At 41.0% G+C, this 12,235-nt stretch overlaps 1 protein-coding gene across 3 annotated transcripts in view; it reads left to right on the top strand.

Annotated features, from left to right (window-relative positions):
- Positions 1-12,235, top strand: part of TSC22D1 (TSC22 domain family member 1) — a 92,822-nt gene that overhangs the window by 62,266 nt on the left and 18,321 nt on the right. Inside the window, exon 3 of one of the 3 annotated variants that reach the window (XM_072928892.1) lies at positions 3,348-5,177. The exons of the other annotated variants lie outside the window; for them this stretch is intronic. Coding sequence (XP_072784993.1) covers positions 3,348-3,351 — 4 coding nt within the window. The 3' untranslated portion in view covers positions 3,352-5,177. Of the gene's footprint in view, positions 1-3,347; positions 5,178-12,235 lie in introns of those variants that run through there. 3 annotated transcript variants of the gene reach the window in all.

Here is a 12,235-nt window from a genome sequence, read left to right as displayed (position 1 = left end):
GCCCTGCGCCCGGAAATAACCGGTCCCGGCGGCGCGGGCACCTGCGGGGAGCGGCCTCTGCTGCTCCGAGCTGTGTCCAGCTAATTCCTGAAACAACCGGGAGCGGCCTCTGCTGCTCCGAGCTGTGTCCAGCTAATTCCTGAAACAACCGGGAGCGGCCTCTGCTGCTCCGAGCTGTGTCCAGCTAATTCCTGAAACAACCGGGAGCAGCCTCTGCTGCTCCGAGCTGTGTCCAGCTAATTCCTGAAATAACCGGGAGCGGCCTCTGCTGCTCCGAGCTGTGTCCAGCTAATTCCTGAAACAACCGGGAGCGGCCTCTGCTGCTCCGAGCTGTGTCCAGCTAATTCCTGAAACAACCGGGAGCGGCCTCTGCTGCTCCGAGCTGTGTCCAGCTAATTCCTGAAATAACCGGGAGCAGCCTCTGCTGCTCCGAGCTGTGTCCAGCTAATTCCTGAAATAACCGGGAGCAGCCTCTGCTGCTCCGAGCTGTGTCCAGCTAATTCCTGAGATAACCGGTCCCGGCGGCGCGGGCACTGTTAATTGTGCCGAGTTAATGAGCACAGGGGAAGCGACTCGTGTCTGTGCGTCGGAAGTGAAGCCGAATCCACAACTGGCCTAACTAACGGTGGTTAAGATTAGAGGGGAGTGGGACCGGCAAGGGGCTGTGATGCCCCACAAGAATGCAGATACTGTTTGTACGTGACAGTTGTGAAATGAACTCAGGAAGTTAGGCAGAGCTTTATATTGACCTTATATATGGGTTTCTCGGGAGGACAGGGTTGATGGAAGTAGTTAATAGCATTAAGGTTACTTTTTGCATGTATGTATCATGGTTACTATTCCTCTTTCTTCCAGACTGATTCTGCAGAGACCTGGTCTGGTATTTCCTATTTAAATTTCACCTCGATTCAGCTTTTAACTTAAAAGATGTTAAGAGCTAGACTTCTGGGCAAAGTTGTCAGTAGGGGCTTGCCTGACTTGTGTGTCTGACCAGAGAAGCATCTGCCTCTCCAAGCCCATGGACCCCAAAATGAGGGAAGCATCAAGGGAAGAAAAGGCAGAAAAAGCTTTAAAGCTGCTGGAGCAGGGTAGTGTTCAGCTGTTTCTGCAGTGTCAGCAGTGTGGTGTATTAGAATAAATTTTGCTCAGATGTGATATTCTCAAGGTATCCCTAATTACTGCAGTGGTCGAATAACTCCCAAATGGGATGAAGCTTGTGAGAAAAATAATGAATGGTCTAGACCTGTATTTACACTTTATGGCTTTCTTGTTTGAATTCCCAGTAATAAAAAAGGGAGGCTTTTCTGTCATAGTGTGGCTGTTACAGATAATTCCACATATAAAGAGCCCTCCGGGGGCAAGGTTGGTGCTGATAACATTGAGCCTTTCTGCACTGAGAGTGAAGAATTTCTGGTTATGCAAGAAAGCATTATGCATTTTTAATTTCTCTTTTTGGGCACAGTGTCCTGTATGGGAAGCTTAAGAATCTGTGTCACTGCTTTGCTTTTCTCCAAGCATTACATTAGGCATGTGGCCACAGGATGGCTTCTTGTCGTTTGGGGAAATTTTGTTTGGTTTGTGATTTTTTTTTTTTAAGCTGCATTTGTATTTTAGATACCTACTTGCAGTGCTGATATTAGTGGCAACTTCATCTTGCTCTAAGTTGGTACAAATCTAAAATAAATCAGAGAAGTGGTTTTTGAAAAAATGGATCATTTGTCTTTTATACTTGTATGGAAATTAGTGTTTTGTAGGCTGTTAAATTATTATACAGTAGGGGCTTTGAAGAAAAAAATAGGCACCTAACTGGTGAAAGGAGTTTCAAACCAGTGTGAGTAGCCACTTGCTTTAAAAACAAAATCTGGAATACCTTTTAATCCTAGTAAAAACTTTCTTTAATGGACAAGTGGCAATTTGAGACTAAAAACTGTCTAATTTTCTCTTAATTCACAGTGGCAAGAGTTGGGATAAATGCTAAACTAGCAATAAGATGATAATGTTCCAGTTTCTTAAGGTACCTTCTGCCATGTAATTGAGCAAACATTCAAATCTTAAAAATCCAATTTTTTTCATTTGCAATGGGAGCTGCTAGATATTGAGCAGTCTTTTTGAGTTGTTGATAAATGTAAAAGTATCTGAAGCTAAAATTATTTTAAGGTTAATCTATGCTGCTTAGGATAATATATAATGATTTCTCATTTAAGTTTTTTTTTTTTTTCTTTAAATCTTATTGTCTCTGGCTTTCCTAAAGGTGCCAGATTGACATTTTTGTGTGTGCCGTAGATCTCAGCTTTCCTTACAGTATGGTGTGCTAGAAGACTCTGCATTCTTTGAGGCATCTGCAGCTCAGATTAATTCTGTATGCTTGGTATCCATTGCCTTCACCTTCTGCCCATCTTCTTATGTTTCCCTCATGTTTGGAACTTCATTGCCAACTATGTTTTCTGGGAATAGGGCAAAGGAGAACACCTGTAAGGTTTACTAGGTGTCAATTTGGTAAACCAAAGGGAAAAGTACCTGAAAGAATCGAGAAAAGAATACAGGAGAGGTGGGAACAGAGAAATGGATGGGCTCAAAAGCCAGCACAAAGCACAGGAATACACAAGGGGCTACTAAAATCCTTTCCAGTAAGGGTCTCAAGTTTGAGTAGCGTTGTAAAGTCATAGTACCGGTAGTTGCTCTACATAGTAGCTTTTAGCTACCAGAATTATTTTGTAATTTAGGGGGTTTTGTGTGCTTATGTTTAGTTTGTTTTATGAGCTTTCATTTTGGCTTATGCTCTCCACTGAAAAGTCTGCTTTGTAGGAGGGAAGGATATTTAAAGATGCTAACCTTAGTTCAGGATATTAATTCTGCTGTTTCTGTGATTAGTGGAGAAAAGGCAGTGACCTTGGGTGCTATGCTGTAGACATCTAACCTTGTCTATGCTAAAGTGAGCTTTAGAAACACCACTTGATATCCAATACGTGAATTACTGCCACTAAGCTTGTGAGCAGACCTTTTTTTTTAACTGCTCACTTACCTTGCAGGGTGCCTTTGAATGGTCCACACAGTCACATGTGATAAATCCATTACTCTAATAATACTTCTGAATAAAATAATTGGATAATGTTGTATCTGTGTCAATACCTCTCTCTTCTTAGGCACAAGCAATTCAATCACTTCTTGAGTGACCTTGAAATAAGAGATTTAATGTTAATTGTGCTTGCTTTTGTGTGTCTCTTAATATGATAAATTTGATTATAACTGAGGGTGTTTTTTTTCTTTTTTCTGCTGTCATCTCTGCCTGCCTGCTTCTCTTCATTGGAATGTGGTTCTTCAATTGTTCTGATAAACTTCTGACACAGGTAAATACCAGTCTGTTTGTATCTGTATTTACTGAGCAAGGCCTTTGCTTGGCAGTGTGCAATGAATCTTGAATCAGATATGCCATACAGCTGTAGACTGGGAAAGGGAAATGCTACTGCCATGATGTGCATCTTTAGAAAAGATAATTAGCCTGGAATATTTATTTCCTTATCTGCTGTTTCTATTCTTCCCTCACTTTTAACAACAGTAAAATAGATAGATATCCAGATAGAGAATAACAAAATTTTATATTTGCTTTTTGGTGGTATATATCCACTTTTGGTACTGTATATATATATCCACCTGCTTTTGGTGGTGTATATCCTGCCTGGTGTTTCCTGGGAGACCTTATGCTCATAATGGAGTTGGCGTGTGTGTAAGGAGGGGGAAAGCAGCCTAAAAAGAAAAAAATGTTTATAGTCTCACTCTTCCTACTCTGCCAGTCATTAGTTTCTGCCTTCACTTTTATATTGTTCATGTGGAGTAGCAGGTGGTAATTTTTGGTTTTCCTTCAGATCCAGTGAAAAGGGGAAGGCAAAAACATGTGGGCAGGATGAAGTAGGCAAACCTCTCGTGGTAGTTAGTTGGAGCCCATTGTGAAATACAGTAGTGGAATATGTGTAATGGAGTGAGAGTAAAGGAATGTTATTCAACTTGTCTTGTTAGCTGCATTTGTGCCTTTTATTACAACACTTAAAATTCAGCCTTTGTCAATGGAAGGCCTGTTGACCTGAATGCTGAGCAAGTTACTCTCATCTTTGGACTTAGCTCAGTATGTATGTACTGATAAGGATCCCTGCAAAGGTTTAATGGGATATTGAACTGTTCACCAGAGGGGAACAGTTTTGGTTTTGATTGGTTTGGGGTTTTTTTTCCTCCCCCCAGCTGCCTTGGAAAAAAAATGCCTCATTTTTTTTACTTGATAAATTGATATTCAGAAGCCAGAAGTACAGAGAGTCTTTAGAATATGTTTAGAACCCATCATCCTTGCAACTTCTGGTGCATTTGTCAGTGAACAATATGAGGTGTTAGCCAATATTAACTACAGCTGAAATGCACATAGGTCAATAAACTGGCGTTGCATCCATCCATCTGTCCTGCCCACTCAAAATGGCTGTGCTCTGAAGTGGAGTGAAAACAGCAGCATATTGTTCAGAGCTCACACGGGAATGCTGCTCTCCTAAAAAATCCTCACATGTGCAATGACCGAGTTAGTTGTGATTGTGGGTAGATGGATGGAGGCTGTGTTTTTGCTTTGAATGGTGCTTAACCAGCCTGCACTGAAGGGCAGCTGCTGTGCTGGCTACAGGGGCTGCTGGTGCATGGCTGAGCTGCAGTGCCCCTGGCAGGACATCCTGCATGCTGGAGGCGCTTTGGCGCATGGCTGCAAAAGGCAGGATAGCGCAGTTCAGGGCTGGATGTGTCATTTGGAAGGAGCTACCCTAACATTGTCACCTTAGCCCTTTCCAGAGGGGTAAGAGGAGCCATGTAAGGGTCCTGGCTAATATTACCGGTTTACTTCTGGTACTTGAGGTTAAAGCGTTTCTCTAGTACACTGTATTTGGAGCATGAACTAAAGAGAGAGTCGTCACAGGCTGGATGATTTTGCTCACGTACGTGGAAAAGGGAGCTTGAGTGTCTGAAGCTTTTGAATTTTTTCCCCCTTTTTCTTCCTCTTTTCTAAAAGTTGTCATCATAAGACAGTGATCCCGTGGCATTAGTTTATCAGTGGAAGTGCTGTTCTGCCAAGAGAAACTGCAGGGTTTTGGCAGCTGCTTGCTGTAGATTTAGTTTCTTGATTCTTCCCTTCCTATATTTCTTTTTTTTTCCCCGTAAAAAGTAACATTTCCAGAAATGCTCTTTCTGTTTTTCAGATGTTGTATTAAATGTACCAAAAAAGAAAGCCCATCTGCTGTTACTTTTCTTTTGGGTATTTTTAGCCAATAATTCCTTTATCCTCTTCACTCCCCCATGCAGTTCCTGACCCTTCTCTCTTTAATGCTTTGCTCTCCTGTTTGACTTGCCCTGGTTACTTTTTCTTCCTCTTTCTTCCCTGCTTCCACTTGCCTTTTTATTTTGAATCTTTGCTTCTTACTATTACAGCTGTCTTTAGTTCACCAACATGTTTTTCTAGTTTCCAAATGTGTAGTTTGATGGTTTTCTTGTGGTTCTGTTATTTAATATTTAATTTCATTATAAATATATGTTTCAGTCTCAATTGTAGTTTATATAAAAATAATATTTCTTCCTCTGAGTTGCAGTGATACTCTTCCAAGTGCTTATTTTGGTCTCCTAAATAACCTTCATAGCTTTTTGCTCACCTGATTACAGCAATTCAGTTCAAGAAAATCACTGATAATTACTGGCTATGGAACTGATGTCTCAGTTTCTGGCTTGAGGGGCATTTCAGCACATCTGAAATGTTGTCATATACTGTGCTTCTGACTGATAAGGGAAGAAGTGAACATATTGTCAGAAGGTCTCTGAAGAAAATGCTTTGTCAGAAGCAGCTAATTTCAGAAATGCTGGCTGTTGTTACATAGGCAGATAAGAAAATTGAAGGTGATGACTTTCAGTTTTTTCTGAAATAAATATTGGCAAAGGAAGTCAGTTTAGAAGTATATGAAATAGACACAGTGTAAGAGTTAAATGTTCACAGTAAAAATAATGAAGTATTGGACTAGTGCTGTCTTCCAATGCCTGCTAAAGGAGCTAATGTTAGGATGTTGTTGCTTGAACTAATGTCGCTTAATCATTCCTGGTGGGCCACTGATGGGATTCATTACAGGAGAATACCTATGTGGTGTCAGTGTCTCAGAGTGGCAAGGTATTTATTTTGCCACCTGTGGTGTTACTTCGTTGATGCTGTTTCCCTGTCAAATCTCTTTAAGCATTTCAGTAGGTTTCACAGCATGATGGAAGTAATTTGTACAAGAACAGGTAACACACAGAACACTTGTCAGACTGTAAAGTTTTCGTTTCAGCAGCAATCTGTACCCTTCTTTCTTGTACATGCACAGCACTCACCTTGTGCTGCTCATGAAAGGTCCTGGGGTGGTCCTCTTGGGAAGCAATGTGTTAATGGAGGGTTTTATTCTGGTTTAAACATCAGAGAATCACTTTTTAGCTAGATCTTGCCTTGCAGAATTTCTGGCCTAATTGAAGGAAAAGAGGCAGGATAACAGTGTGTTTTTCCTTCCGTGGGAAAATACATGACATGGCAGAGAGAACCCCAGTCCATCCAGTCTCTGCAGCTTGCTTACAGCAGTGAGGGTCATGTTAAAACTGCTGTGCTCACAATACAGAAAGGGCTTGGTTACTCCTGTATGAATTGGTGCTTTTGTAGTGTCTCAGAGGTGATGTTCTGCTTGCCTCCTTTTGTAAGCAGGCTGACTTGTTAAAAATAAGACAGTAACCTTATGGTTCCCAAAGCTTATTGGGCCTGAGCTGCTGCTTGAGTACAGGCTGCTCTCTGAAACCTGATATAAAGGAAGAATTTTTAACTCTACAGTTTTCTTCCCCCAGATTTTCCTATCTTGATAATGGTTATAACTACATTATTCTAAATCTTTGATTTGCTCCTTTAATATGGATGTCACCAAATGCTCAAGGAATGTCTGCTGTAATTTAGTTTCATAAAGCTCCAGTATTACTGAGGAAGAATATCATAAGCATAGCTTTAACTGGTTCCTGTTAGCTCACACCTAGTAATGAGTCTCAGTTTGGAGGTTTGGGCAGGACAGAAATTTAGTCTGCAATTTTCCTGTGGAGTTTTTGGATGGCCCTTTTCAATAGGAAGCTCTGAGTCTTTCTTCATGGTGCATTTGTCTGTCAAAACTGAGGCTCCATTTCATGGATTGTACAACTGGCAACTACAACTTCATAGTATTCTCAAGTTCTCTCTTGTATGCTTATGTTAAATGCTGACATGTTTTGGGGGGGCAGGGTTCCTTCCCCTCCAGTCTGGCTGAATTTCTGCAGATCCTTAATTTTTATTTTTGCATTCAGTTGATGTAACATGCAAAATAAATTGTCAATTCCTTGCAGCAAAAAATGCTGAGCTGTTGTTAGGTGCTGTGCCAGCATGTTCATCATCAGGCTTCTTGTTAATCAGAGATTCTGCTGGTTTGTGTTTCACAGGTAGTGCAGCAAAGGAAAGGAGCACTCACCTTAGACTAGGATAGCAAAGCACAGCCAGGGTAGAGACATGCCTTACTTGTAGAAGTGGAAGAGATACTGGGCTTGTCCCCTGTAGGCTTAATCTGATTTTACTCATTTCCATTGTACAAAAAGCAGTAACCAGTAACTATTCTAACTAGCAGTGTGTGTTCAGTATCAATTCTAACAGTTGCATAGTTTGAATATGCTTTGATGACATTTGCTCTTCTGTATGATTAAATGACAGAAGTTCAGTGACTTTCAGTTAGCGGAATGCAAAGCACTCACTTGCAGATGGCTCACTGTAGTTTTTGGAGGAGAAGACTGACTCCTGCAGCTGCTCCTTCATGCTTGTGCTGGCTTCCAGGTGTTTCTAATGTGTGTTCTTAAATCAGGACTGCTTTTGAGATTCAAAATCATATCTCTTTAGAAGCCAGGGTGATTGATGCTTCATATTTGATAATTTTAAAAATTCTCTTCCCTGGGTAATTAACTCCAAATTAACCAGACAGAATTTTATGAAAACTTCAGAACTATGTGATATAAGTAATTTCTTGAAAGGAAAATAAATGGACCAGTTTGAAAAAAATTCTCTTGCATCATTAAACACCATGTTATTTCTTGTGCAGGAACTCCTCAAGCTGCTGGTTGCTGGAGGGTTGGAGGATACTATAGGAAAATTGCATTTATCTGCTTGCCTTTTTGGTTTCTCACCTAAATACCTGCCTCGGGTCATGCCTAGAAGTGGCTCCCAGGCTAAATAGATGTTTGTCATGGTTTGACACTGGCACAATGCCAGTGCCTCCCATGAAAATGCAATTTCTCAACTGAATGCTGTGAAATGCGATCGAGAACAGAGCAAAGCAGGCCCAAGCTTAATAATAAGGAAAAAACTTTATTAAACTACTACCACTATGCTACTATAAAAGGGGGGGGAAAGAAGAAAGAAACACACACAATTCAAAATGAAAACCTTTCAAAGCATTCTTCTTCTCACCACCCAACTCCAACAAACCACAGTGAGAGACAATCTGGACCCTAATCAGGTTTCTACTCTCCAGATAATCAACACCCAGTCTATCTGCAGGGAGAGAGGAGTCTCTCTTGTGCCACAGACCCCCTAAGAAACACAGCTGCTACACCCTGTGCTTCTATGTCACCACATGGCACCGCCCGGAGAAAAAGTTTGCCAGTGGTGACCCTCTCCTTTCCATGCACGGTGCTCTCACCACCAATGCATGGATGGACAGACTGCTTTTAGGATTTTTTTTTCTTTCAAGGATGCCCTGCCAAGAGGGGAAAAAACAACAGTTCAGTTTTTCATTTTTGGGACCAACAGTCCCCCCCCATTTTCTCTTGGGGCCGAGGATCCAAGAACAGAGATCTTCTTCTCTTCTTCTTCTCTGAAGACAGGGGGCACCACCACAAACTTCCTTAACTTTTCCCTGTTCGCTCCACTTCTGTCTTTTCCCAGCTGAAGCAGGTCTCTTGGCTCACCAGCATCTTCTTAAAATACAGTCTCTTTTGGAGGAGAAGATCAGTTCAATCTGTGGCTATTAAGAAAAAGTCTAGCTAAACAGCCACTCTATCATCTCCTCCCACTTAGAATTTTTCTTTCTAACATCCCGGGTCCCAGGCTGTTTCTCTTTCTCCTTTTTTCAAACCAAGGAGGAGAAAAATTTCACAAAGCTTTTATTTCTCAGGAAGGGTTAAAAGTCTCAACTCCCAGAGATGGCTCGCTGCCCAGGCTCCAGCTCCCACAGCCCGGCTGGGCACCTTGCGGCCCCCCCCGCTCTTCTCCTTCCCTGCGGTGAACTGCTGATAAAACCACCGCCGTCTCTTTTTTTTCTCTTGGGAGAGAGAGAGACTCTGGGGGGAATGGAGACATCCCAGATTTTGTCCACCCTTCCATCTGCAGGGGGCCAACCCGAGTTCCGGTCCCTCCACCCTTGGGCCTATCTCGGAAGGCCACATGGCTTCTCCCCTCCCCCACCCAGCTCGTCGCTGGGCAGGGGAGAGTCCTGCACTGACCGCTGACCGGAACCCAAGAGAGCAAGTTCTCCTGGGAATTCTGCTTTTAACCCCTCTGTGTTCTCAGAGGCGTGTCCACCTTCAATTGGTCAATGTCCAAATTGACTTCTTCCTTCCGGAAAAATTCTTTTTCCGTGTCAAACCACGACAATGTTTCAGTCCAGTGAGATCTTCTCCATATATGTTTCTTGCTCTTTCACACAGGAAGGAGCTGCTTTTCAGCAATATATGTAGGGGTACCAAGATGAAAATAAAAACGGAGTGTAAACTAACAGACTAAACATGTGCAACTGTAGTGCTTATCTCTGTGTAACTGAAAGCCATACCTTTGGTATCACTTGGTGATGACTATGAGAGATGTATAAGAAAATTCCTCAGTTGTTCAATTAGGATGTTAATAGCTAAAGACTTTTTTTTTAATTGCTTAATGATGGACTGAAAGCTATCTTCTCTAACTGCACTTCATTATAGTCATTCAAAATACAGATTGTAAAAATACAGCAGTGATTTTTGCTGCTAGCATTTGGGAATGAGATACTTTCTAATTTGTTGTCCATGTTCTTGTCTTTCACTTCAGTGCTTCAGTTTTCAATGCAGTGCTTTGGTTTTCAATACAGTGCAGATGTCTTTTTACAGGTTTTTTTGTGCTTTTTACCATTTCTTGTCATTAAGACTATTTCCTTTGATATTCTGGCATACGTTGCTTTACTCATGGGTTCTAATATTTTCTGAAGCCAGTTTTTGTTTTTGTGTGCTGCTGTTGCTGGCTAGCAGCCTTGCGAAATCCTATGCCAAAGCACTCCATAAAGATTGATTTAAAATAGGAGAGTGCTAGGTAACAGGGCATTAAAAATCCTGTAGGTTAGGATGCAGCTGATATATGGGATCTCTCCCATAACAGTAAGCACTGTAACTTCATATAAAGGTTTCTTTGCTGTACTTGTATTTTTTTTTAACCTCTAAATATCCTAAGGGTTGCATGTTTGTAACTTTAAAGTCTCCAGAAGAACTTGAATATCTGGTATATGTTATGCTTTATCAAGCATTCATAGGCACATCCGAATTTTAAACTTATTCTTAGTTTGTTGCATCATGTCAAAATTGATGCTTGTTACCATAGGTTGCTTTATGTCTGTAGTCTAAAGGCTGGCTTTATTTTCTACTTCTTATGGTGAAGTCAGCATTATTCAAACCGTGTCTGAAGTCCTCTATAGAACGTGGAAAGTGAACCTACTAAATGTTTACCCCATGGAATTATGGCAGCTCAATCAGTGATGTGTAACACGCTGAGGAATGTGGACTGTAGTGCTACACTTTATTCGGACTGACATTAACAGTAAATTCTGCTGGATGAATGCCAGATTCATTCACTTACAGGTTAGATTTAAACTTGGGCTGATGTATTTTTTAATTTAATTTTTTTTTTAAAGCAAAACTGTCAAGGAGTACCACAAATCAAGAATCTTGAAATAGGCTCCCTCTTTCCCTTTGGACATAGGAGCTATGGGTTGGGGAGAACTTAGGTACCCTGATGCTCTCATGCATGAAATCTTGTTTTTTGTTTCATTAAAGGTTAAAATTTGCCTGTATCTGACATTCTCATGCACCCAGAGTGATAATTCATCTGTGCACAATCTGTCACTTTATATAAGAGCCAGGATAGTTCTGGACAAAGGAAGGAAAGCATAGCTTGATGCTGAATTCCTGAATGTGACAGGAGAAGAACGAAGATAGTTGTACTTCAGGCATTTTTCAGTTGCAGCTAGAGGCTATTTTTCGAAGCAATAAAAATATTCAATCTCTTAGATAATCCAGTTGTTTTACAATTTCTTTGTGCTTTCTATTACCTATAAGTTGTTGACTCACATATGACTGAGTAATGCTTTTAATTACTTGAATGCACTGGAACGGACTTTGTCAAATTTATGGGAAATGCTTATGAAAAAAATCACGTAGTTGTCAGAATACCTGCCTCTGAAGCAGTTGTGTTTTCACTTTAATTTGTTTTCAGACTGGTAACTGACAAAGCATATCCTTTGCTGTCCTTTGTGAAGGTGAGAAGTGGAATTGATATAGATTCCTCTGCAATACAACCACCCCCCACATAAAATGTTGATTCATTTGAATCAGATGCTTCTAGATCAGTGGTATAGAAATAATTTTCCTTGACGTAGCTGAAGAAGTATCATCAAATGATGTCTGTGAGTGTTGCCTTATTGTAAAGTCATCACCAGAACTGGGGCTGAAGCATGAGGAAAGTTGATTGGTCTTCCCAGGGGTGGAGCTAGCTGTGGCTTTTCTGTGTGGGCCCAGCAGTGAACTTGCTGCTTTGCAAAACGGAGCAGCTGCTATATGCTACAGTCCCGCATCATACATGCTTGGGTGTGTATATATTTGCTTTTCAGTTTCAAACTGACTCTGATGTAGCTTCTTCCAATAAGCAGAGCAAATTACAAGAATTTTAGCAGACATTCATCAGAAGGATACTGCAAAAATAATATTTGCAGTAGTATCTTTTTATTTGTGTGTGGATGTGTGTTGATAGTACAGTTATTAATCTTCAATAAATTTTATCCAGTGCTTAGACTTGTATCTCTTAAGAAATTCCTTTTGCCCCCCATGTAATCTAACATTCAGTGATCTTTCTGGCTATATGGGAAACCCAGATTTGAGTCAGAAGAGCTTTGGAGCTGAGTGG

This window comes from Taeniopygia guttata, chromosome 1, assembly GCF_048771995.1.
Source record: "Taeniopygia guttata chromosome 1, bTaeGut7.mat, whole genome shotgun sequence".
NCBI lineage: Eukaryota > Metazoa > Chordata > Aves > Passeriformes > Estrildidae > Taeniopygia > Taeniopygia guttata.
Note: the sequence above shows the minus strand (reverse complement) of the source record. Positions and strands in the feature narration are given on the sequence as shown.